Genomic DNA, 27,972 nt, shown 5'->3' on the forward strand with positions numbered 1-27,972 from the left:
AAAATTTTTTAAAATTTTTTTATTTTTGTGTTCTGTCCAGCTTCTCAGGCAAATCATATAGTTGATGTAGATGCCCATATCAGCTGTTCAGATTTACTTTACAAAAGAGAAGTGTAGGATCAAAATCTTTGGAGCTCTTTGTTCAGTGGATCAGATGTTTGATGAAGCTTTGTGTCTATCTACCACCACTACTGTTTATTTGTTACTGACTGTGGCAGGACACCTCTGCCTCTGTTTCACTTTATGTTGCTGGTAAATAATATGGTTGTAGTAGTAGGCTAAAGTTAAATCATTTAGTATGCACTAATTAAAGGGGCAGAGCTTTAAGAGACATTTTAGCTTTTATATTTTTATAAGAACCACAATTAATAAATATATTTCAGTGAATAACTTATTGTTCAAATCTGTATATAAATATGTACATAAAGTGTTGTAATTATATTGTAAAATGGATGGATGGACGTTTAAAACAATACTGTTAGTAAGTATACATTTTTTGAGCCTTTTTAGAGAAAATCATATCCTTGTAGTAAATTATGCAAATTACTCGATGTCATGGTGACCACGCCCATAGCCACGCCCCCACCGCCACAGGTATCTTGGCAGTTTATGGGAAACACTGTATGTACATGTATATGTATAAATGTTTATGTATACAAATGTATGAATGTATTTATATATACACATCTATCTCGATGTATAAGTATGTGTGTATATATACATATATGCACCATTCATAATATACACATGTTTTTGTATGTATGTATACATATATATTTGTATACATACATATAAACATATTTATACATATATGTATAAATATGTTTATATGTATGTGTGTATATACATATGTATATATATATATACAAACATATATTGATGTATAAAAATGTGTGTGTATATATGTATGTATATACACATATATGCACCATTCATATATATATATATAAACACGTTTTTGTAGGTATAAATGTTTATATATATAAACACATTTATAAATACACACATACATCGAGATATATATGTGTGTACGTATACATACAAACATACATATATATAAGTATGTGTGTATACAGTACCTGTACCTACCTAACACACAGTGTTGTTGCCATGTTTTGCAGAGATATCCCCCTTCATTAAGCAGGAGTCTCCCAGCATGGACAAGCGTCGTCCTGTCACACCCAGCGTCACACTCCTTCCTGTCAACACCGTCCTATCACGTCCTCCGCCTCTGGTCCAAGTGGCACACATGCCGCCCACAGCCTTGGCCCCCGACCCCCGGTTAGACTCCCTCCTGAGTGCAGCCGTGGAGGAGCCGCTGAAGCTGATAGAGGAGCTTCACGCCATGGACTGGCTGGACCTGACGCTGTGCACGCCCGCAGAGGGTGTGGACGCCGCGGCTGTGTCGGCAGCGCCCGAGGGCGTCTTCGCCACGGACTTCCTCACCGCCCATGAACTGCTCTAGGTGACCCCTCACATGTTCTTCCTGTAAGGAAAGACACCAGGAAGTGAGGTGTGGGACTGCTTCAAGGTGGTAAAACCTGATTTGTTGGCAAGGTCAGGTACTGATTAATTATTCTATTATTATTTATGCCTATTTTTTGGTAGAACCAGTGGTGCCCTCTGCTGGCCACATCCCAAACTGCTCACATGAGTAGTCAGAAAGACAGTTGAGAAATATTCACTATATTCAGCATAATATTTGATGTATAGTTTGTAATACGCTCATTGTGCTTTTCTTACCTTTTTTCTACAAACATGGCCGTCACTTGTGCTTTTGTCATTAAACTACACACGGCTTACTTGTGTCTTTACTACATTTACTGTTAGGTACACCTGCCGTCCAATTTTTGGAAAATAGGTAACAATCAGAATATTAGGCACACACACACAAGTAGGTGGCACTACTTTGGAAAGTTTTACATTTCAGTGCCTTCAGGATTCTGCACATTTTTTGTGAGTGTTGCGGCCAAAAATGTCTGCAGCTCATGGCAGCTTCTAGCAAGAGATGTGTTTTAAGAACTATTTTTTTTCAAAGAGCATTTACCTTATTTTTAAGTCGCACCGGCCAAAAATGCATAATAATAAAGAAGGAAAAATACATATATAAGTCGCATTTTTTGGGAAAATGTATTTGATAAAAGCCAACACCAAGAATAGACATTTGAAAGGCAATTTAAAATAGATAAAGAATAGTGAACAACAGGCTGAATAAGTGTACGTTATATGAGGCATAAATAACCAACTGAGAACGTGCCTGGTATGTTAACGTAACATATTATGGTAAGAGTCATTCAAATAACTATAACATATAGAACATGCTATACGTTTACCAAACAATCTGTCACTCCTAATCGCTAAATCCCATGAAATCTTATACGTCTAGTCTCTTACGTGAATGAGCTAAATAATATTATTTGATATTTTACGCTAATGTGTTAATAATTTCACACATAAGTCGCACCCCCGGCCAGACTATGAAAAAAAACTGCGACTTATAGTCCGAAAAATACGGTATTAAAAAAAAAAAAACATTTAATAATAATAATTTTCTTTTAGGTATTTGTTATCAATGTTTTCACGTTTCCTTGTAACTTAACTTCAAAAAGTACAGGCTTTCAACACAAATGTGTAAAATACTATATTGATGTTTTTTTCCCCGCAAAGAATTGAAAAGTAGACAAGAGATGATGTGTAAAAGCACATATTCATCTGTTTTATCAGTAACTGATAATCAATGATAAATATACAAAGAAACACTACCATAGATATACCTTTATACTAGGGGTGCAGCGCTACACAAAAATGTTGGTTCGGTACGTACCTCGGTTTAGAGGTCAGGGTTCGGTTCATTTTCAGTACAGTAAGAAAACAACAAAATATACATTTTTGGGTTATTTATTTACCAAATTTGCAAAAATCTTCCACCAAAATATTTTTCTTAGTGGAATATTTGATGTGAAGTAATGGGAACCTTGGATAGGTCAATAATTCATAATAACATTGATTTTGATTCAATATTATGTTTTGAGGAATGACAGTTTGAAAGGAAAAAAAAAAAGTTTTGTTTTATTAGTCAACATTGCAACTTTTTCTAAATTACATTTAAGCTTTTTTATTTCACTTTTGTTATGTTTTTGTTTATTTTAGTAGTATTTTTAGAATGTGCCGTGGGCTTTCAAAACATTAGCTGTGGGCCGCAAATGGCCTCCGGGGCACACTTTTGACACCCCTGCTATAGATAATAAAAAATGAAATGTGATAAATCTATGGATAAAAAGCAGAGCCTGGCGACGCATGCGCGTTTATCATAACTCTCTCGCTCTCTCTGTCTCTGCCCCTCCCTCACCAATGCTGCTGTGCGCACAATTTGTTTTGTTTTCAACCCCTTCTTAACCCTGAACGTACATTGAAAATACACGCAACCCTAACTCAAAATGCCGGACATTTGAGGCATTTAAGAAAGTCCGCCCTGACAGCTCCGCAAAAGAGGACATGTCCGGTGAAAAGAGGACGTATGGTCAGTCTAGCGTAGCCCGTTAGCTGCTAGCATGCCGGGTGTTGTGCCTCGGTGTGCATTGTTTACACAACGTGCGTTACGCTACTTAATATGTCCGTGTGGAAACTCGTTCGGTACACCTCCGAACCGAACCAACACCCCCGTACGGAAACAGTTCAATACAAATACACGTACCATTACACCCCTACTATATATATACAGATCACAAATTCCTGAAGGGACTGAAATGTATATATTTTTCATTAATTATAAGAAACAGTCATCTGTTTCTTTTAATTGATGAAAAAATATATCAAATACAATGTCATCGATGGTAAAGAAAGTGTACAATTTTGATATGAAAAACAACCTGCTGGTCGATCTTCAAGTGGAGCCTCCGAGGGAAGAAAGAGTCACTTTTTCCTCAGCCTCTTCATGAAGGTCACCTCGTCCCTGTTCCTGATGCCATAACTGCACAAACAAAAACATCATTCGCCTTCCAAAAGACGTAGAAATGAAATGAAATACTGCTTTTATTACTTACTCCTTCAACCTCACACGGTCGTCTTCTAACTTCTCCCCCTGAAACACTAAATTGTAGGTTCTCCACACGTACCTCCTGACAAGGACAAGAAAGCTTGGTGAGATCTTCAATAAACTACTAAAGGTTCTTAGGAGTGTTTTTTTACATTCAATAAACCACTAAAAGTTCTTAGTTTATTAAAGGTTTAAAAAAAAAAACCCTATTACAACTTCCTCAGACTATTTTGTTTATTTTCGATAAACTACCAAAAGTTCTTGAGTGTTTTTTTTTCATCTTCAAACTTAAAAGTTCTTAGGGTTGCTTTTTAACCTTCAATAAACTTAAAAGTATTTCTGATGTTTTTTTTTTACCTTTAGCAAACTATTAAAAGTTCTTAATAGTGTTTTTTTTAACCTTCAATAAATGATTAAAAGTTTTTAGGATTGTCTTTTACCTTCAATAAACTATTAGAAGTTTTTAGGAGTGTTATTTTTTACCTTCAGTAAACTTAAAAGTTTTAGAAGTGTTTTTTTTTAATCTTCAATAAACTATTGAAAGTTCTTAGTGTTTTTACCTTCAATAAACTATTAAAAGTTATTTGGAATGTTTTTTTTTTTTTTTTTTTACCTTTAATAAACTTAAAAGTTCTTAGTTTATTGAAGGTAAAAAACACTCCTAAGTTATTTGGAGTGGGGTTTTTTTTACCTTCAATAAACTAATAAAAGTTATTTAGAGTGTTTGACCTTCAATAAACTATTCAAAGTTCATAGATGTGTTTTTTTTTTACCTTCAATAAACTATTAAATGTTCTTAGGGAGAGTTATTTTTTCTACCCTTATTAGACTAAAAGTTCTGAGGAGTGTTTTTCCTTCAATAAAATTTAAGTTTTTATGAGTGTTTTTTTTTTTACCTCCAATAAACTATAAGTTCTTTGCAGTGTTTTGTTTTTCCTTCAATAAACTATTAAATGTTCTGAGGGAGTGTTATTGTTTCTACCTTTAATAGACTAAAAGTTATTGGGAGTGTTTTTCCTTCAATAAAAGTAAAGTTTTAGGAGTGCTTTTTACCTCCAATAAACTACTATAAGTTCTTCGGAGTGTTTTTTTTTCCTTCAATAAACTATTAAAAGTTCCCAAAGGTAGTGTTTTGTTTTTTTTACCTTTAATAGACTAAAAGTTTTTAGGAGTGTTTGTTATTTTACTTTCAATCAATTATTGAAAGTTCTAGGAGCGTTCTTTTCCTTCAATAAAATTGTAATTCTTATGAGCGTTTTTTTAACTTCAATAAATTACTAATGGTTCTTAGAAGAGTTTTTTTTTACCTTTAATAAACTATTGCAAGTTCTTAGGAGTGTTTTTTTTTACCTTGAAAAAATTATTAAAAGTTCTTAGGATTGTTTGTTAACCTTCAATAAACCCAAAGGTTTTTCTGAGTATTTTTTTTTACCTTCAATAAACTACTACAAGTTCTTAGGCGTGTTTTTACCTTCAATAAACTATTAAAGTTAATTAGGAGTGTTTATTACATTCAATGAACTATTATAAGTTATTTGGATTGTTTTTTTTTACCTTTAATAAACTTAAGGTATTTGGAGTGTTTTTTTTACCTTTAATAAACTGTTAAAAGTTCTTAGGAGTGTTTTTACCTTCAATAAACTACTAAAATGTATTTGGAATATTTTTTTTTACCTTCAATAAACTACTAAAAGTTATTTGGAGTATTTTTTTTTACATTCAATAAACTACTAAAAGTTATTTGGAGTATTTTTTTACATTCAATAAACTACTAAAATGTATTTGGAGTATTTTTTTTTACCTTCAATAAACTACTAAAAGTTATTTGGAGTATCTTTTTTTCTTTCAATAAACTACTAAAAGTTATTTGGAGTATTTTTTTACGTTCAATAAACTACTAAAAGTTATTTGGAGTATTTTTTTACGTTCAATAAACTACTAAAATGTTTTTGGAGTATTTTTTTTTTACCTTCAATAAACTACTAAAAGTTATTTGGAGTATTTTTTTACATTCAATAAACTACTAAAATGTATTTGGAGTATTATTATTTTTACCTTCAATAAACTACTAAAAGTTATTTGGAGTATCTTTTTTTCTTTCAATAAACTACTAAAAGTTATTTGGAGTATTTTTTTACTTTCAATAAACTACTAAAAGTTATTTGGAGTATTTTTTTTACGTTCAATAAACTACTAAATGTATTTGGATTTTTTTTTTTTTACCTTCAATAAACTACTAAAAGTTATTTGGAGTATCTTTTTTTTACCTTCAATAAACTACTAAAAGTTTTTTGGAGTATCTTTTTTTCTTTCAATAAACTACTAAAAGTTATTTGGAGTATTTTTTTACCCTCAATAAACTACTAAAAGTTATTTGGAGTATCTTTTTTTCTTTCAATAAACTGCTTAAAGTTATTTGGAGTATTTTTTACGTTCAATAAACTACTAAAAGTTATTTGGAGTATTTTTTTTTACATTCAATAAACTACTAAAAGTTATTTGGAGTATTTTTTTACGTTCAATAAACTACTAAGTTATTTGGAGTATTTTTTTTACGTTCGATAAATTACTAAAATGTATTTGGAGTATTTTTTTTTACCGTCAATAAACTACTAAAAGTAGGGATGTCCGATAATATCGGCCGATAAATGCGTTAAAATGTAATATCGGAAATTATCGGTATCGGTTTTTTTATTATCTGTGTCGGTTTTTTATTTTTTTATTATTAAATCAACATAAAAAACACAAGATACACTTACAATTAGTGCACCATCCCAAAAAACCTCCCTCCCCCCATTTCTTTCTGTTATCAATATTCTGGTTCCTACATTATATATCAATATATATCAATACAGTCTGCAAGGGATACAGTCCGTAAGCACACATGATTGTGCGTGCTGCTGGTCCACTAATAGTACTAACCTTTAACAGTTAATTTTACTCATTTTCATTAATTACTAGTTTCTATGTAACTGTTTTTATATTGTTTTACTTTCTTTTTTATTCAAGAAAATGTTTTTAATTTAGTGATCTTATTTTATTTATTTTTTTAAAAAGTACCTTATCTTCACCATACATGGTTGTCCAAATTAGGCATAATAATGTGTTAATTCCACGACTGTATATATCGGTTGATATCGGTATCGGTTGATATCGGTATCGGTAATTAAAGAGTTGGACAATATCGGAATATCAGATATCGGCAAAAAGCCATTATCGGACATCCCTAACTAAAAGTTATTTGGAGTATCTTTTTTTCTTTCAATAAACTACTAAAAGTTATTTGGAGTATTTGTTTACGTTCAATAAACTACTAAAATATATTTGGAGTATTTTTTTTTACCTTCAATAAACTGCTAAAAGTTATTTGGAGTGTTTGTGTACCAGTTGATGTGCCTCACGCTGCCTTCCCGCTGCTGCTTCAGCTCCACAAACCTGCGAGTGGCTTTCTTCAGGTCCAGCACGGTGGCGTCTTGGACCACCACGATGGCTACAACATACACATGTACGTATTTACTGGAGGCCAACACTGAATAAGACATTTAAAAAGGTTCCTAATAACAAAACATACGCATGATTTCACCGTCAGCCTTCAAAACCCTCACAGTCATGGCCTGGCCGTACTCCAAAGCAATCTGAGAATTGATTTCTTCCAACGTCACCTGCAGAACACAAGACAGACATTTGATTTGATTTGGGATATTTAGCACACAGGGGACAAAAGTGGGCGTATTTTGTTCTTTCACTACATTTTTGGCCATATTTTTTGTTGTGTTTTCCATTATACATATTTTTTCTTAGGATGTTTTTTCCATGTTAAATTTAAAAATGTCCATGTTCAATTCTTTCAAGCTGCCAGTTATTCCACATTACACCAAAGCCAAACAGGACATTAAATATTTCATTTTTCAAGGGTAATACAATCATTTTTGGATTCTTTTATCAAAACTATTTTTTGGCTCAAATCTCTCGATCAACTTCAGCCATAACAAAATATCAACTATTTAAACTCTTCAAAGGTCTTTTAATCAATTATGTCACAATTAGTGTAAATTTGCATAACATGAGTTATTTTAATAATATAAACCTGATGACATCTGATCAAAAGGCCTTCAAAAGTAGAAGTGGGGGAAAATAATCGATTTTTAGACTCCTAAGAACAGTTATTAGTTTATTGGAGGTAAAAAAAACACTAAGAACTTTCAATAGTTTATTGAAGATAAAAAAAGACTCCAAGTATTTGTGATATTTTTATTATAAGCACTAACACAGACTAACTTTTAGCTGCGCCGTGATCACATGCTGCTAATTGACATACTGAGCTGCTGCATCGCCTCGGAGTTGGTGAAAGTTCATTCTGGATTATAAATCATGTCCGTCACCTGGATAGTATAAAGCTGTTGCCAAAACCCAAGAAGTTGGTAAAGTGATATCCAATCTACACCCGGAGCTAGCAAAAAAGACACAAAGATGTTTGCGGCAACCCCCTTTTTTTATGATTAATTCTTCATCTAACAGAAAGATATAAACAGCATCCCAGGGAGAGCAGACATTGTACAGTAAGTGATTGTTTTATTATGTTCATAGTTGGTATTTCTTGAGCACTTAGCAATAATGCTGCATGATGGTGAATGTTTCACAAAAACTGGATTTGTTTAGCGCAACTTCTAAAACTCATCCTCCTTATATTCAGGCTCAAAAATATAAATTTCTGGATTATTATTTGTCCCAAAGTAGTGTTGTTGTTGAAGGGAACAGCGAACGTTGTAAAATGAATATGCTTAAAATGATCAAAATATGTACATACATGTTATTACGATGATTATATATACTAACAGCATGTATATAATAGTTTGATGAGGCTTTTGGATGTTTTTAGAGCTCCTTATAGGCGGAATAGAGCGGCTACCATTGGCCCCATTGTTAGCATGAATTGATTAACGTGGACCCCGACTTAAACAAGTTGAAAAACGTATTCGGTTGTACGGAATATGTACTGTACTGTGCAATCTACTAATAAAAGTCTCAATCAATCAATCAGCAGACTTTTTCCAGCGTTGATTTACGACTTAGAATGCATTAAAAAAAAAAAAAACACATGTTTTTGTCTTACATAGGAATTGCGAAAGATTACAAAAAAAAGTGCAGTTCCCCTTAAAAGGACTTTTAGGCCCTGTTAGGCTTTAAATATGATTAACATTGAAGCAATAACAATATGTTTTGTTTGGATTGTGAAATAATCGCAATATTCACAATTATTGTGAATATTGGTTTGGGCAGGGCTGTGGGATCACAGACTGTGGCGATTTCTGAACTGAATCGCAAGATGGATCACAACATGGAGAAGCTTGCTGAAAAGGAAAAATTTAATATGAGAGCAGCCAGCATGGACGAATAGAACAGACAAGTCATTGTAATGTCTGCTCGCGGAAAACAAACATCCTAATCTACAATTTGACTCCCTCGAATGGCCTTGACGCTGTGAACAACAGGAGCAGGCTGTTCTGGAAACACCCCCGAGGACACCTCAATGATGGACGCTTTTGACCTCCCTCCCTCCTCAATGACACCTGCAGTCGAACTTTTGCTTGCATGCAGAACGGCCCCAGTCTATGAACATTACAGCATCACAACCAAGACAATGAGCACATACACACACACACCCTCCCCCACCCCACACCTTCACCACCGCTTGTTTCCCCTCGGTGTGATGGACGGCTGACAGCGCTTCATAGCAGCAGTCGACCTCCAGGGGCCCAACTCCCCGCCCCTCTGTTGCGAGTTGTCGTGATTAAATGTAACATGTTTATGTGTGCATTGTATGGAGGTTTTTTCCCACTCCAAACTAGGCCCCCTTAGGAGCCCAGTCTAGGTTGTATTTTTTTACTCATCTTCTTCCCCAGCGTTTTACCTTTTTCTTATCTTTTATGGGGCGCCTTTGGCGACCCATCAGCGTTCCTGTTCTGTAACCCTGTACACCAGGGGTGTCCAAAGTGCGGCCCGGGGGCCATTTGCGGCCCGCAGCTAATTGTTTACCGGCCCGCCACACATTCTGGAAATGCTATTGCAAAAAATAAAAATGAACATTAAAAAAAGTGTAATGAGGTGAAATCTAACGAGAAAAAGTTGCAAAGTTGACACAAAGCTGTCTTTCTTTATTTTTTGCCATTGCTCAAAAAGAAAATAATGACAAAAAAATCCAAGTTATAATGAATTATTTTCAAGGCTCCAATTACTTCAAATATTTCACTTGAAAATGTTTTATGTGGTAAATATCGCATATATTGTGTAGTAGCCATATAAAAACATCAACGTGTTCTTTGACAAAAGAGCATAAAACAAACAAAATAATAGTTCAAACGTAAAATCGACAGATATATCTGAACTTGATCTCGTAACTTAAGTGTTGAAAGTAAAAAAAATTTAAAAAAAATAAAAATGTATCACTTTATGAGTGGGGCACCTTTTGGATCCCAAATATATTTAGTGGTATTTTATTTATCTTTTCACAGTGATGACTCAAAAATATTAAATAATTAAAATCAATGGTGTCCTGCATTATTGTTATTTTAGGGCTCTAATTACTAAATACTGCATATTTCAGTTTTACTATAAAAAACAAAGTGGTTTTTGACAGAAAAGCCAAACACCTTTTTTTTTTTTTTTAAGTTGATATATTTACTGTAAGCGTTAAATAAAAAATAATAATACAAATTAGACTTATTTTTAACATTTTAATAACAGACCCTTTATGGTCCCCGGGACCCCTAAAGGTAAAATACATTTTAAAAAATCCATATATTTTGTTATGGTTTGAAAATGAAAAATATCAAAATGGCCCCCACATGCTTTAATTTTTCCGTTTGCGGCCCTCAGTGGAAAAAGTTTGGACACCCCTGCTGTACACTGTTTGTCTAATCTTGAACGGGTTTGTGCTGAAAACATAGTTTTGTTGTACTTGTGCAATGACAATAAATGGTAAATGGGTTGTACTTGTATTGCGCTTTTCTACCTTTTTTAAGCAACTCAAAGCGCTTTGACACTATTTCCACATTCACCCATTCACACACTGATGTAAAATCCTATCCTATCCTAATATACAATGTTCAATGTATTTATTTCGAAATTTTATGTTATAATTATCTTTATAAATGTGACTAAAATAAGTAAGTTGTTATTCATGCACACACCTTTCCGGGGTTAACAATATAAATCGGTGCGTTTGTCTTGACAATCACGTTCACGCTGCCATGCTTTTATTTTGAAGGGTACTTTGACTGTGCTCCGAACAGGAAGTCCATGTGTGCATATTTGAATGAGCTTTTAACTAAACCGCAGTTGTGTTTTATTGTATTATTGCTTAGCTATAACGAAGAAGTTAACAATACTAATAAAAAAGCCTGCTACTCTTGCATAAACATTACGCAGTCGGTTTCTTCAAACTTTTAAGTGGACAAAAGCGTGTTATCATGAACGCAAGCTGGATATGAACTGTACCTGAATAGGAAGATCACAAAGTAAAGCTGGGTGTGAAAAGTACCTGGATAGGAAGATCACAAAGTAAAGGATCCTGAACGAGACGTGCGAGTCCCTCCTCAAAAACGTCCAAAATGTCAGCATGAGTTTCATCCTCCATTTCCTCCTCTGCTTCGTCAGGAGACACCTTTCCCGCTTCTTTATACGTCATACTTTCCTCTTCTTTATCCTTCATATTTGGTCCACCGCAAGCCTCTTCGCTCGGCAGGTCCATCGTAAATGAAGGTTAAAGTCTTTGTTTGGATACAAAGCGTCAAGATTAGTAGTTTGGTGTCAAACTAACTACAACACAGCTGTGCGTCGTCACGGGGAAATTGTGAGTCCGGCACAGAAAACACACCCCAAGTAAACCGTTCCGCGGTGACTAAGGTTCCGGGGGAATTGGCTTTACTTTCGTCGATACTTGAATGTTTGTCTGTATCGGAACTCTGATAATTAATCAATTAAAATATTAACTTAGTTTACGATTTTATAATAATTATAAACCACATGTTTTTCTTCTTTTAAAAAAAAAAAAGGAATTGAGTAAAGCAAAAAAGAAAGCCCACTGTAAAATTGTGAGGCACATGTATACGCAGCATTACGGTAAATCCGGATATCAAACTACAGTACGTCAACATAAATTAAAATAAACATAATTTTAACGTTAATGTTTTTTTTTAATTTAACCATAAAAATAACAGTTATATATATATATATATATATATATATATATATATATATATATATATATATATATATATATATATATATTTATATATATATATACATATATTTATATTATTATTTATATTATTATATTATTTATATATATATATATACATATATATATATATACAGTACATATATATATATCCACATATATATATATATCCATACATATATCCATATATATATATAAATATATATCCATATATATATATCTCCATATATATTTATATACACGTGTATATATATATATATATACATATATACACATATATTATATATATACATATATATGTGTATATATATATATAAATGTATACATGTACATATATATACACATATATTATATATATACATATATGTGAATATATATACATATATACATGTATATATGTATATATGTATATATATATATATATATATATATATATATATATATATATATATATATATATATATATACATATATGTGAATATATATACATATATACATGTATATATGTATATATATATATATATATATATATATATATATATATATATATATATATATATATATATATATATATATATATATATATATATATATATATATATATATATATATATATATATATATATATAAAATAGTGTGAGATGACAAAAATTATATATAATTCAGTAACATAAGTAGGCTACGCATTTTTAATCCTTTTTACTTGTAACCTACAAAAGAAAAACATATATTAAATACACTTGGATATGTAGAATTCTAATAAATGCACAAGTCGCAAGACAATTGCATCACTGTGAATAAAAAATAAATTGACATGCATAATGGAATGTTGTCAGTGTTGCATTTTATTACGACACAATATGTAAATTATTCCATTCCTGTTGTGTTTATTAGAAGTCCCAGGATGCTTTGCAGCCCATCAAACAGGCAAAAGAGCGACGGCGGCGTCCGACGGGGGCGCATGGTGACCTTTGACCCCCGGCGGGGCTCTCCTGCCCATGGTCAGGATGCCGGCGGCACGGTCCCTGGACTCGTGGAGAAGCTGTTGCAGGCGACTGTGGAAGTTGGGCTCGTCCAGCGTGCGCTTGCCCAGGGTGAGGATGCCGGCGGAGACGTCGGCCAACACCTTGGCGGCCCCGCCTGAGCGACACAGCAGCAGGTGCAGGCGACACGGGCGAGACGGCTGCTTGCAGCACTCACTGGACACACTGTGGACATTGCACAGCACCGCCTGGGACAGCAGCAACAGCAGAAGAACAACCAGAACCTTCTGCTGCGGGAACAAAGGCACAAAATTAACTACCTACATATGCAGCCATTTTCTACCGCTTGACCCTCTCGGGGGCAGTTAGTGCTGCAAGGGGTTCTGGGTATTTGTTCTGTTGTGTTTATGTTGTGTTCTTGTGCGGATGTTCTCCCGAAATGTGTGTGTCATTCTTGTTTGGTGTGGGTTCACAGTGTGGCGCATATTTGTAACAGTGTTAAAGTTGATTATACGGTCCACCCTCAGTGTGACCTGTATGGCTGTTGACCAAGTATGCTTTGCATTCACTTGTGTGTGTGTGAAAAGCCGTAGATATTATGTGATTGGGCCGGCACATATCGGTATTTCTCCCTACGTCCGTGTACACAGCGGCGTTTTAAAAACTCATACATTTTACTTTTTGAAACCGATACCGATAATTTTGAAACCGATACCGATAATTTCCGATATTACATTTTAAAGCATTTATCGGCCGATAATATCGGCAGTCCAATATTATCGGACATCCCTAATCATTACAATTTTTTTCTAAATGTAAAAGACTTCCTTGTGGTCTACATAACATGTAATGGTGGTTCTTTGGTCAAAATGTTGCATAGATGATGTTTTACAGATCATCTTCAAGTCGCTTTCTGGCAGTCTCTTCTGGATGCGCCGTTTTCTGGGCGGTCTTATTTACGTGGGTCACCTTTCGACGGCGTCTTCTCCCCGTCATCTTTGTTGTAGCGGTGTAGCGTGCAAGGACGGGAGTGGAAGAAGTGTCAAAAGATGGCGCTAACTGTTACTTTACTTCAATCGATAACGGAGCAGCATCTCCTCATCCAGAAACAACGACAAGGCCGAAAATGTGTCCCGTGAAAAACCGTCCGACCGGAACTCTCTAATAACTAAAGTTCCTTGGGTGAATAATGTAAACTCACTATACCGGTATGTTTTAGCGCTTTCATGGCGAGTTTACTGACAGATATAAGTAAGAACTTTACACTACTTTATATTAGAAATGGCAACAGCGGAGGATGAATGTCCCATGACAAGAAGATAGAGAAAAAGAAGAAGCTTATCGACTACAAAGGCTGACGCACAATTTTTCAGGACTTATGCAGATCCCAAATACAGATCAGCAGGTACCAGAAGGTAAGAAAAGTTGCTTTTGCAAAATATTGCTAAACAAAACACCAGATAATATGTCTTACCTTATACATACACAAAACATTTCTCGTGCGCACGAGACGTATGTCTAAAAAAAAAAAACTTTTAATTTTTTTGTAACTTCATAAAAAGTTTCCCTCTCTATGTCCACTACTTGCTGTCCATATCTTACCCCCCCCCCCCCCACACCCCTGACTGTAAATAATGTAAATAATTCAATGTGATTATCTTGTGTGATGACTGTATTATGATGATAGTACATATGATAGTATATATCTGTATCATGAATCAATTCCCCGACTTAAATAAGTTGAAAAACTTATTCGGGTGTTACCATTTAGTGGTCAATTGTACGGAATATGTACTTCACTGTGCAACCTACCAATAAAAGTCTCAATCAATCAATCAATCAATCAAACATGTCTAAAAAAAAATAAAATAAACAAAAAATTATAATTGTAATTTTTGAATTTTTTTATAACTTTATAAAAAGTTTCTCGTGCGCACGAGATACATGTCTAAAAAAAAAAACTAAAAAAAAATTATAATTTTTATTTTTTTTATAACTTTATAAAAAGTTTCTCATGCGCACGAGAGTTTCTCCTACGCACGAGATACATGTCTAAAAAAAATATTTAAAAAAAATAAAAATTATAATTAAAATTTATTTTTTATAATTTTATAAAAAGTTTCTCGTGTGCTCCAAAAAGTTTCTCGTGTGCATGAGATACATGTCTAAAAAAAAATAAAAAAATTAAAATCATAAAAAATAAAATTCCCCCATGTCCCTTTAGGGGCTTCGTAATAAACTCTTAAAAGTTCAGTGTTTTGTTTTTTTTACCTTCAATAAATTAATAAATGTTCTAAGGAGTGTTTTTTTAACCTTAAACAAACAAAAGTTATTAGGAGTGTGTTTACCTTCAATAAACAATTACAACTTCTTAGGGAGTGTTTTTGTATCTTCAATAAACTATTTAGTGCTCTTAGGAGTGTTTTTTTTTTTTACCTTTAATAGCCTAAAAGTTTTTAGGAGTGTTTTTTTTTCCTTCAATCAGTTCTTAGGAGTTTTTTGGGTTTTTTTACCTTCAAAAAACAAAAAAAATGTTAGGATTGTTTTTTTTACCTTCAATAAATTATTAAAAGTTCTTAGGGATTGTTTTTTTTACCTTCAATAAACTATTACAAGTTCTTAGGAGTGTTGTTTCTACCTTCAATAAACTATTAAAGTTAATTAGGAGTGTTTATTACCTTCAATAAATTATTAAAAGATATTTGGAGTGTTTTTTTTTTTACCTTCAATAAATTATTACAATTTATTTGGATTGTTCTTTTTACCTTTAATAAACTATGGGGTATTGTCTGTAGAATTTTGAGGTAAAAAATGTTGTATTTCAATTTGAAATATGGCTGTAACATTACAAAATATGGGAAAAGTGAAGCACTGAGAGTACACACATAAAATACTTTTTTAAAAATCCGTCTTACCTTGCCAGACGAGCGTGACTCGGCCAGGTGTTGCAACTTGGGGGTGTGCCACCTCATCTTCTGTCGGCTGTAAGAAGAAGGCATCTGATCGGGGGGAAGAACTGGGCTCTTTTATATCCCGTTGTCTTTTCACAGCGGGATGTCATTTGGAGCCGCTTGCCAAGGAGACATGAGAGTTGTTCGGATGCTCATCTCCGTGCCATTCATTAGCGCAGTAGGTCATCTCCACGACTCTTGCTTGCATCCAGATACGTCTTTGTGTGGCATAGCGGCGTCTAATTAAGACATACCGTTGTGACGGAGACACCGCAATTATGAATTTCACAGAATACGAAAAAGACGGTGCCCTTTATCGACTTTCATAAGAAGCATGTTGACCAGCAAAGCTAATTAGGGCTTTCTGGGTATTATTTATCTGTGAGTAATCAAAAAGAGCAGCTTCCTTATTTTGGGCCCTAGACTCGTCATCGTTCATTTTGCTGCCATCTGATGCCCGACCAAAGTGTTGCATCATTTAACTGCATTTCCGATAATAAAGATAGCCAGTGTTTCCCACACATTCATTTATTTGTGGCGACCCGCCACGAAAGAATTACGTCCGCCACAAATAAAAATTTTTTTTTTTTTTTTTAATTTAAAAAAAATTTTTTTTTAAATTTTTGGCGGACGTAATTCTTTCGTGGAGGGGAAGAAAGAGAAGCAACCTACATTAATCTTGTAGATTGTTTAAAAAAAAAAAAAAAAAAAAAAAAAAAAAAAAACCTTGTAGATTGTTATAGTAACAATAGGTTAAGCTTTGTCAGTGAGCTCTTTGTTCAGTGGATCAGATGTTTGATGAAGCTCTGTGTCTATCTACCACCACTACTGTTTTCTGTTTATTTGTTACTGACTGTGGCAGGACACCTCTGCCTCTGTTTCACTTTATGTTGCTGGTAAATAATATGGTTGTAGTAGTAGGCTAAAGTTAAATTATTTAGTATGCACTAGTTAAAGGGGCCGAGTTTTAAGAGATATATTTTTTGTAAGAACCACAATTAATAAATATATTTCAGTGAATAACTTATTGTTCAAATCTGTATATAAATATGAACATAAAGTGTTGTAATTATATTGTAAAATGGATGGATGGATGGACGTTTAAAACAAAACTGTTATTATTAATTAGTAAGTATACATTTTTTGAGCTTTTTTAGAGAAAATCATATCATTGTAGTAAATTATGCAAATTACTCGATGATGTCATGGTGACCACGCCCATAGCCACGCCCCCACTGCCACAGGTATCTTGGCAGTTTATGGGAAACACTGATAGCTCATATGATGTAAAATGATTTACAGACTAAATACAGGATTTTTGCAAATAAGGATTAGGACTGTTCGTTTACTCAACTGCAGAAAGTATCAAGACCCATCCAGCCGATTTATTGACATCTGCATGCGCTTTGAAATGTTGGCTCCTAGTGGGATAACTCATGTGTGTTACCCAGAAAGTGCCAATAAGCTGTCTATTTGGGGAAAGGTGTATAACTGGTGCCAGTTATGTCATATACTGTAAAGGCCTGTTTATTTACTAAACTGAGAAAGCACATGGTTTAGGGAGGGAAAGTGTACAGATGCGTTTTAATTAGGGATGTCCGATAATGGCTTTTTGCCGATATTCCGATATTGTCCAACTCTTAATTACCGATACCGATATCAACCGATACCGATATATACAGTCGTGGAATTAACACATTATTATGCCTAATTTGGACAACCAGGTATGGCGAAGATAAGGTCCTTTTTTAAAAAATTAATAAAATAAAATAAGATAAATAAATTAAAAAAAAATTCTTTAATGAAAAAGAAAGTAAAACAATATAAAAACAGTTACATAGAAACTAGTAATGAATGAAAATGAGTAAAATTAACTGTTAAAGGTTAGTACTATTAGTGGACCAGCAGCACGCACAATCATGTGTGCTTACGGACTGTATCCCTTGCAGACTGTATTGATATATATTGATATATAATGTAGGAACCAGAATATTAATAACAGAAAGAAACAACCCTTTTGTGTGAATGAGTGTAAATGGAGGAGGGAGGTTTTTTGGGTTGGTGTATCTTGTGTTTTTTATGTTGATTTAATAAAAAAAAAACAAAAAAAAACGATACCGATAATTTCTGATATTATATTTTAAAGCATTTATCGACATCTCTAGTTTTAATATTAATATATCTTCTTTTGTCATTTTTCAACAAACAAAGTTATTTAATCAAAATAACTTTTTGCATTATTTATGGCTTCCCTAAGAGGGCCGCTTGCAACTGATATAATTTATGAATATAAATGTATAAAATTTACCTCATGATATTATAAAATTGCTGTTCATTTGTAAAAATAAAATAGCGTATTTTTCGGACTATAAGTCGCAGTTTTTTTCATAGTTTGGCCGGGGGTGCGACTTATACTCAGGAGCGACTTGTGTGTGAAATTATTAACACATTACCGTAAAATATCAAATAATATTATTTAGCTCATTCACGTAAGAGACTAGACGTATAAGATTTCATGGGATTTAGCGATTAGGAGTGACAGATTGTTTGGTAAACGTATAGCATGTTCTATATGTTATAGTTATTTGAATGACTCTTACCATAATATGTTACGTTAACATACCAGGCACGTTCTCAGTTGGTTATTTATGCCTCATATAACGTACACTTATTCAGCCTGTTGTTCACTATTCTTTATTTATTTTAAATTGCCTTTCAAATGTCTATTCTTGGTGTTGGCTTTTATCAAATACATTTCCCCAAAAAATACCATTTATACTCCAGTGCGACTTATATATGTTGTTTTCCTTCTTTATTATGCATTTTCGGCCGGTGCGACTTATACTCCGGAGCGACTTATACTCCGAAAAATACGGGTAATCGATTTTTCAGTAAAAAAACAAACAAACTGGCAACTGAGTCGCCACAACTTCACCGTAAAATTCACAATGGTTTTTACAGCATATTACTGTAAATGGAAAAACGGTACTGTAGTTTTTTTTTTTTTTAACTGTAAAATCTATTGTCATTTCTACAGTGTACAATAAGATGAATAACTTGCTGTGATATTACTCAAGCACATATTTATTTTGTTTTAACTTTTAAAAGTTTGAAATTAATGATAGTATTACATTTGTTGCATTATTAGATAATAATGTTTAAAATATACTCAATAGCATGCAGTACACGTATTTCTGTCTGTCACAATGAAAAGATTACATTTAGTAAATGATAAAATGCTTTATTGACTCATATTATTTCAGGGCTTTCGCAGGCCGCATTAAATGATGCGGCGGGCCAAATCTGGCCCCCGGGCCGAGAATTTGACACCTGTGATGTAAATGGCTTAAAAACATTTTTTTTGTTTACTAATAAGGTTATTTAATTTAAAAAAAATATTTCCAATATTTTAAGTATAATAAATATATTAAAATATAAACAAACATATATTTATGTACTGCAGTCATATCTGTATTGTGGTTTTATCTGTTTAAAAAAATAGTAATACTGTATAAAATAATAACATTATGTCATCTAATTGAAATAATATACCATAATGTGTACAAATCAAAAATATATACAATTGTAAAAACAATTGTCACACTTGCGTTTTTATAACAATATATCTTGTTTTGTAATTTTGCCACAAACAAAGTTCTTTAATCAAAATAACTTTTTACATTATTTATGGCTGCCCTAAGAGGGCGGCTTGTAACCGTATATAATTTATGAGTATACATGTATAAGAATTCACCTCATGATATTATAACACTAATTGTTGTGCATTTGATTATTATATTTGTATTACATACACTGTAAAAAAAAAAAAATCCATTAATAAAGTTATCTCATTGAAATAATTTTTGCATTTGTGTTCAAAAATGACATTCTAAAATTGTTTTAAGATAAATATGTCATAATATCGGTTTGTATTATATTTTAGTTAACTTAAAAAAAATATTAATATTTTTGTCTACTAATAAGGTTATTTATTTAAAAAAATGTTTTTAAAAATATTTTAAGCATAATAAATATATTAAAATATTATGATACATATATAATGCAGTCATATCTGTATTGTGGTTTTATTTGTTAAAAAAAAATAATACTGTACAAACGCAAATAATGTTATACATCAGAAATATAAACAATGGTAAAAACAATTGTCACACTTGTAAGAATTCTAGTCTTAATTTTTTAACAAAATCAATATTTAAAAAAAAAATCATTACTATTAATTTAATTATCAGTAACTGTTTTTATCATTAAATATAATTCAATTATTTTGAAATAATTAGTTTGCTGTTAAAGCCACGGTCAAACTGGATGTTGCAATTAGGGCTTCCACTTGAGGTGGGGCGCTAATTGATTTAAACGCACGAGGCTCTCGGCGCCTGTTAGAGCCGAGGTCACTTTTTAAAGACGGTTCTTCCTCTTAAGAAAATATCATATAATCAATCACTAGAATAAACGGCATAAACAATGAAGCCACTTTTAATGGGTCGACTTGACAGTGATACACACAGCTGACCTTTGTAAAATCATCATTACTCATTTTTTTGGACCCTGGCGTTGTGGCGCTAACCCGTAAAGAGCGCCAGGTGTCCGAACAAACGATCACGTACGTGGAATGAATAGTTAAAAAATAGTTAGAATATCCATCAAACCAACAACAATTAGAATCATTCATGTCTACATGAGTCCTTATGGCAATTTATATTTATATTTTTATATCATCCTTTCTTACATTTGAATACGTTGACACCTAGATTCACATACGTTGTGGTGATCTTTGACCTTTAAAGGGCAGTTTGTCCAGTTGTGTTGGTGGGCGACCGTCGCCACCTAGAGGGATACTGGGAAAAAAAAAAGGAGAAAAATAAAATATTCTGATTGTTTCCATGATGCGTTGTCAAGTAAGTGGAAGAACGAAATAGGGATATTTGGAGTGGTTCCTGGAGAGTTTGCTTCCAAAGAGCACTGTTCTAGCGAGGCATCAAAACCTCTTTCTCCCGGAGAGTTTGCAGAAAAAAGAAAAAAAAAATGCCATAGGACTAAAAGAGGAAAAAAGTGTAGCCAAAAAAAACAACATTTGGAGGTGTGTCCAAAGGCAAAGTGTGAGTCATGAGGTGCCACCTGTACCCACAGAGAATAAAAAGAGGAGGTGCTCGTGTAAAAAAAAAAAAAAAAAAAAAGTGTCCAAGAGAGAGAGAGAGAGAGAAGGTAGAAGTTTGGAGAGAGCTGAAAAGAAGACAGCTACGTCCACACATTATGTGAAATGACACATAACCTAACTCTGTAGTTAACTGCTGGAAAATGCATTACAATGAATCGGGCAGACTAATTCTCCAATTTAAATTTCTATTCAATTAAGCGCAGAGTCTCCTATTGTGTGCAAATAACCACCACACTGCGAAAACTGAAATCTAAGTAAGATGAAATATCTCAAATAAGGGTGATATTTGTTTATTTTCTGTCTGATAAGATCATTCTTCTCACCAAGCAGATTTTATGGTAGAGTGTTTTACTTGTTTTAAGGCAGGGGTGTCCAAACTTTTTCCACTGAGGGCCGCACACGGAATAATTAAAGCATGTGGGGGCCATTTTGATATTTTTCATTTTCAAACCATAACAAAATATACGTTTTTTTTTATTTATTTTACTTTTAGGGGTCCCGGGGACCATAAAGGGTCTCAGTTATTAAAATGTTAAAAATAAGTCTAATTTTTATTATTATTTTTTATTTAACACTTACAGTAAATCTCTATATCAACTTAAAAAAAAAATTTTTAAAAAAAAGCTTAGTGATATATGAGATCGTAGGTGTTTTTTGTTTTTTTAACCCTTTGCGTTCATATTTCGCTGTGTTTGTTGCATTTTTGTTGCGTTTCGCTTGACTGTAAAATATGTCGATCGAGAGGGTGTGACATTCATATGTTGTCAATATTCAGTGTTTTATCGTTCATAGTTAATATTGTAAATCCCACATTCTTTATTTTCATGTACATTCTGGGTGTCTCATTCAGTAAAAAAAATTAAAATTCCATTCCATTTTTAAAGGCGGTCTGTAATTATTGTTTTTAGCATTCAATCAGACATTATAGTGAGGTTTTGTATTAGTGTTCCTAAAAATCACATATACCGGCCCCCAGACACATTTTTTCTCAAAAAAAAAATAAATATATATATACATATATATAATAATAATAATAATAATAATATATATATATATATATATATATATATATATATATATATATATATATATAATATATATATATATATATATATATATATATATATATATATATATATATATATATATATGAAATTTTTTATTTATTTTACTTTTAGGGGTCCTGGGGACCATAAAGGGTCTCAGTTATTAAAATGTTAAAAATAAGTCTAATTTTTATTATTATTTTTTATTTAACACTTACAGTAAATCTCTATATCAACTTAAAAAAAAAAAGGTTTTATGGCTTTTCTGTCAAAAACAACTTAGTTTTTTTATAGTATAATTTAAATATGCAGTATTTAGTAATTAGAGCCCTAAAAGATCAATAATGCAGGACACCATTGATTTTAATTCTTTAATATTTTTGAGTAATCACAGTGAAAAGATAAATCAAATACCACTAAATATATTTGGGATCCAAAAGGTGCCCCACTCATAAAGTGATATATTTCTATTATTTTTTTTTTATTACTTTCAACACTTAAGTTACGAGATCAACTTCAGATATATCTGTCGATTTTACGTTTGAACTATTACTTAGTTTTTTTAATGCTCTTTTGTCAAAGAAAACTTTGTTTTTATATGGCAACTACACAATATATGCAATATTTACCACATAAAACATTTTAAAGTGAAATATTTGAAGTAATTGGAGCTTTGAAAATAATCATTATAACATGGATTTTTTGGATATATTTTTTTTTGAGCAATGGCAAAAAAATAAAAAATAAAGAAAGACAAAAGAAAGAAAAAAACAGCCTGCATGGCAGATTTTGTGTCAACATTGCAACTTTTTCTCGTTAGATTTCACCTCATTCCACTTTTTTAATGTTCTTTTTTATTTTTTGCAATAGCATTTCCAGAATGTGTGGCGGGCCGGTAAACAAGTAGCTGCGGGCCGCAAATGGCCCCCGGGCCGCACTTTGGACACCCCTGTTTTAAGGGTTTTGGTCCTAAATGATCTCAGTAAGATATTACAGCTTGTAGCTGAGATTTGATGACCTATATTGAGTAAAACAAGCTTGAAACGAGAATATCAACTGATGCAAAGCTGTGTCATCAACACTCACAAGTATAAAACTACTTTTTTAAAGTAATAATTTCTTTTAAAAAAATCATGATGTCGAGCGCATATCATTATGTCAAGATAATGGCACTAGCATTTACTTATTTAAGAATATTTTTCAACATATTGAGCAGAAATATCTTTTTTTTTTTCTACCAAGAAAAGTGCACTTGTTATTAGTGAGAATATACTTATTTTAAGGTATTTTTGGGTTCATTGAGGTTAGCTAATTTTACTTGTTTTGGAAAGTCTTGACAAGCCGAATTTTCTTGTTCTATTGGCAGATAATTTTGCTTATTTCAAGTAAAATACCCCTCATTTTTGTATATTTTTTTCTTGTTTTTGAAGACTGACTTTTTGCAGTGATAGGGTCTCTCATTAGAGTCGGGTTCGACAAAAAACTTAGCATAACAGCTATCGGCGACCGTCTCATGTATGTTTTATATTAGCTCCACAAGATGGCAGTGTTTTATTTTTGAAGCATTTCGAGTGGTCAGCATCCAGCAGGTTGCTCGCCTGGCGAGAGGCAAAACAACTCGTTAGTGGCTCCTCCTCCCAAAGGACGAGGCGATCTTTAGTAGCCAGGACATTGCTGTAGGCAGACGACAGGTGTCCTCTCTGGTTTGACGTCGACGGCTGCTTTCTCACCTCTATTAAAAAACAGCCATACTCCCTATGCGGAATTAGGACACCATTGTCCTCAAAGTAACAATGCTTCTTTTTGAGATGCAAATCAACAGCTGGCTCTTGGCTCGACGAAACGGCCCTCTGATGTTGTGCCATGCAATTTCGCTGATTACGATGACCTGCATGACCGAGAGTCTACAGCAGACCTGGGCAAAATAAGGCCCGGGGGCCACATGCGGCCCGTTAAGCTTTTCAATCTGGCCCGCCGGACATTCCCAAATAATTGTTTTAGATCTTTAAGATGGATACTAGCTGCCATTATGATGTGCAGTCATGTTTTCTAATGACCGCAAGTCTTGAACTATACAAAGTATTTCAATGGTTGGAATCTGCGCTTATGGATGATATAGCAGTTACTATGGTAATCTAATTAGTTAGTATGGTCATCTAATTAGTTACTATGGTCATCTACGTCACAGCAGCTCAGACGAGGCACCAAGCAGTGTGGGCGGGAAGCGTTTCCACAGACGCGGGAGGAGATTTTCACAACAAAGTCTCTAAAGCTTAGTGATATATCAGATGTATCACTTTGTAGGTGTGTTTATTTTGTACCCTTCGCGTTCATATTTCACTGTTTGTTGCATTTTTGTTGCGTTTCACTTGATTGTAAAATATGTCCATCGAAAGGGGGTGTGACGTTCATATTTTGTAAATTTGGACACTAGGGGAACATATTCTAAGTAACAAAAACTTAAGGGTTAGGGTTAGGGTTATTGTAGTTTTGTGTTTTGTTATGTAAGAACAGACCATATTGATTAAGTGGTATTAAAGGGAGAATCATATACCACAACTTCCTTACTTAGTACTAATAAGCAATCATTATGAGGTTATTGAGGGAGGACTCTTAGTTAATGGCTTACTGGTTGTATAATAAGGCCATGCAGAATAAGGCATTAATAAGTACTTAATAATGACTAATTAAGAGCCAATATGTTACCAATTTGCATGTTAATACCGTATTTTTCGGACTATAAGTCACAGTTTTTTTCGTAGTTTGGCCGGGGGTGCGACTTATACTCAGGAGCGACTTATGTGTGAAATTATTAACACATTACCGTAAAATATCATATATTATTTAGCTCATTCACGTAAGAGACTAGACGTATAAGATTTCGTGGGATTTAGCGATTAGGAGTGACAGATTGTTTGGTAAACGTATAGCATGTTCTATATGTTATAGTTATTTGAATGACTCTTACCATAATATGTTACGTTAACATACCAGGCACGTTCTCAGTTGGTTATTTATGCCTCATATAACGTACACTTATTCAGCCTGTTGTTCACTATTCTTTATTTATTTTAAATTGCCTTTCAAATGTCTATTCTTGGTGTTGGCTTTTATCAAATAAATTTCCCTAAAAAATGCGACTTATATATGTTTTTTTCCTTCCTTATTATGCATTTTCGGCCGGTGCGACTTATACTCCGGAGCGATTTATACTCCAAAAAATACGGTAAGCAACTAATTAATAGTGAATATGTTCCCCATACTAAAGTGTTACCAAAATGTGTTTTTACTCAATTTTTGCTCTGCACATATTTTACCTTTACAATCTCCTTTTCAGTCAAACGGGACGGTTAACAAAATCAGCATTTTAATGTTTTTGGTAAAACTACCGAAGCCAAATGGATTATTGTTACTTCACAAGAGTTTTTTTCGAACATTCTTGATGTTCATATACTAAAGTTAAAGTTCAAGTACCAATGATTGTCACACACACACTAGGTGTGGCGAAATTATTCTCTGCATTTGACCCATCACCCTTGATCACCCCCTGGGAGGTGAGGGGAGCAGTGGGCAGCAGCGGTGGCCGCGCCCGGGAATCATTTTTGGTGATTTAACCCCCAATTCCAACCTTTGATGCTGAGTGCCAAGCAGGGACGGACACTCTAACCACTAGGCCACTGAGTAGGTGGCCTAATGTACGTGTACTATGTGTGTATCCGTGTGGACGTGGGCTAAGATGATGACATTTACCTGTCAATCACATGCAAATGTGTAACAGTGGACGATCTTGTCTAGCCGTCTTCCTCAGCTCTCTCTGCAACTCTGACCTTTCACACTTGCGTCTCGCTTCTTACGCGCCGACTCTTCCTCGCCATCATCCTCATTATCATCTGGTTGACTCCGTCCTCCGTCATCCTTCCTTCACCGTCCCCACCCGCCACTTCTTTCATACTTTCTCCCTCGTTCGTCCCCTTGTCACCTCTGTGGGCACAGGCTGCGGGTCAGCAGGTTCCCGCCGGATCACGTCCGAACGGCTCCTTCTCGAAGATGGAGTCCAGGGGTCCGGCGGCTCTCTGGAACTGGGGTAGGTCCGGGGGAGGGTTGTAAGCTGGTGGTGTTGGGACACTTTGGAGCAGAGGGAGGGGCGTCAGCGGGGAAGGAGGAGGTCCGGTCTGGGTTGGAGTCTGTGACTGGGGCATCATTGGAGGGGTCTTGGTCTGAGGTTGTTGCTGCTGTGTCTGCAGGGGGTAGTGGTGCTGTTGAGGAAGATGGGGCTGCGGCTGTGGGGAGGAGGCGCCGTTCTTACTGAGGCCGCAGGACTGAGCCGCACAGTGGATCTGACGCAGGGTGTCCAGGGCCTCGCTCTTGGCGTGCTTCAACAGGTCCGCCTGGCCCTGCGTAGCAGACAACACAAACAGTTCTGATGTACAAAGTGATACTTTTGTGATCTGAGGAAATCATGATCAATCATGTAAATCTGCTAGATTTAGGGATGTAAATCTCTTTGTGATTCGCATCTCAATACATGGGTTACGATTAGAAATGTCTGATAATATCGGCCGATAAATGCTTTAAAATGTAATATCGGAAATGATCGGTATCGGTTTCAAAAAGTAAAATTTATGACTTTTTAAAACGCCGCTGTACAGAGTGGTACTCGGACGTAGGGAGAAGTATAGTCCAGTTGCGTCTCCCAGTCATACTTGCCAACCCTCCCGATTTTCCCGGGAGACTCCCGAATTTCAGTGCCCCTCCCGAAAATCTCCCGGGGCAGCCATTCTCCTGATTTCCACCCAGACAGCAATATTGGGGGCGTACCTTAAAGGCACTGCCTTTGCGTGCCGGCCCAATCACATCATATCTACGGCTTTTCACACACACAAGTAAATGGAAGGCATACTTGGTCAACAGCCATACAGGTCACACTGAGGGTGGACGTATAAACAACTTTAACACTGTTACAAATATGCGCCACACTGTGAAGCCACACCAAACATGAATGACAAACACATTTCGGGAGAACATCCGCACCGTAACACAACATAAACACAACAGAACAAATACCCAGAACCCCTTGCAGCACCCCGCCCACCTCAACCTCCTCATGCTCTCTCAGGGAGAGCATGTCCCAAATTCCAAGCTGCTGTTTTGAGGCATGTTAAAAAAAATAATGCACTTTGTGACTTCAACAATAAATATGGCAGTGCCATGTTGGCATTTTTTTTTCCATAACTTGAGTTGATTTATTTTGGAAAACCTTGTTACATTGTTTAATGCATCCAGCGGGGGCATCACAACAAAATTAGGCATAAAAATGTGTTAATTCCACGACTGTATCGGTATCGGTTGATATCGGAATCGGTAATTAAGAGTTGGACAATATCGGAATATCGGCAAAAAAGCCATTATCGGACATCTCTAGTACCAACCATGTTGGTACATGTTGTTGTGTATTTGGTAGCTGCATAAATCCAGAAAATTGGAAACCAAATCCCGGAGACATTGTGAAGATATTTATAAAATAATCTTGCCTTTTTTCAT

At 34.2% G+C, this 27,972-nt stretch overlaps 4 protein-coding genes across 8 annotated transcripts in view; 1 reads left to right on the forward strand and 3 right to left on the reverse strand.

Moving 5' to 3' along the window:
* mrtfbb (myocardin related transcription factor Bb) overlaps positions 1-1,988 on the forward strand; it is a 230,500-nt gene extending 228,512 nt beyond the window's left edge. The window contains exon 16 of the mRNA XM_062049993.1: positions 1,122-1,988. Within this exon, the coding sequence (XP_061905977.1) occupies positions 1,122-1,465 (344 nt within the window). The 3' untranslated portion in view covers positions 1,466-1,988. The remainder of the gene's footprint in view (positions 1-1,121) is intronic.
* On the reverse strand, positions 887-11,917 carry snrnp25 (small nuclear ribonucleoprotein 25). Of its 2 annotated transcripts, XM_062049996.1 has the most exons (6): positions 11,577-11,917; positions 7,608-7,698; positions 7,421-7,526; positions 4,044-4,118; positions 3,870-3,970; positions 887-1,486 (listed from the first exon to the last, which is right to left on the reverse strand). In XM_062049996.1, the coding sequence occupies exons 1-5, from the start codon at positions 11,784-11,786 to the stop codon at positions 3,913-3,915; spliced, it is 540 nt and encodes a 179-aa protein (XP_061905980.1). In that variant the 5' UTR covers positions 11,787-11,917; the 3' UTR covers positions 887-1,486; positions 3,870-3,912. The 2 variants fall into 2 exon arrangements, with proteins under 2 accessions (XP_061905980.1, XP_061905982.1); XM_062049998.1 differs by lacking the exons at positions 887-1,486; positions 3,870-3,970; positions 4,044-4,118 and adding an exon at positions 5,771-5,981 and having other exon boundaries at positions 7,400-7,526.
* A 1,195-nt stretch (positions 11,918-13,112) lies between these two features.
* On the reverse strand, positions 13,113-22,366 carry hcrt (hypocretin (orexin) neuropeptide precursor). Of its 4 annotated transcripts, none has more exons than XM_062050002.1 (3): positions 20,957-22,366; positions 16,174-16,240; positions 13,113-13,545 (listed from the first exon to the last, which is right to left on the reverse strand). In XM_062050002.1, exons 2-3 carry the CDS (start codon positions 16,228-16,230, stop codon positions 13,195-13,197), a joined length of 408 nt encoding a protein of 135 aa, XP_061905986.1. In that variant the 5' UTR covers positions 16,231-16,240; positions 20,957-22,366; the 3' UTR covers positions 13,113-13,194. The 4 variants fall into 4 exon arrangements, with proteins under 4 accessions (XP_061905986.1, XP_061905985.1, XP_061905984.1 ...); XM_062050001.1 differs by having other exon boundaries at positions 13,113-13,548; XM_062050000.1 differs by having other exon boundaries at positions 16,174-16,448.
* The window catches only part of LOC133652645 (inactive phospholipase C-like protein 2), a 357,479-nt gene continuing 350,031 nt past the window's right edge, over positions 20,525-27,972 (reverse strand). The window contains exons 27-28 of the mRNA XM_062051612.1: positions 26,259-26,825; positions 20,525-21,065 (exon numbers count right to left, since the gene is read on the reverse strand). Of these exons, the coding sequence (XP_061907596.1) occupies positions 26,433-26,825 (393 nt within the window). The 3' untranslated portion in view covers positions 20,525-21,065; positions 26,259-26,432. The remainder of the gene's footprint in view (positions 21,066-26,258; positions 26,826-27,972) is intronic.

This window comes from Entelurus aequoreus, linkage group LG06 (genome assembly GCF_033978785.1).
Source record: "Entelurus aequoreus isolate RoL-2023_Sb linkage group LG06, RoL_Eaeq_v1.1, whole genome shotgun sequence".
NCBI classification, from domain to species: Eukaryota; Metazoa; Chordata; class Actinopteri; order Syngnathiformes; family Syngnathidae; genus Entelurus; species Entelurus aequoreus.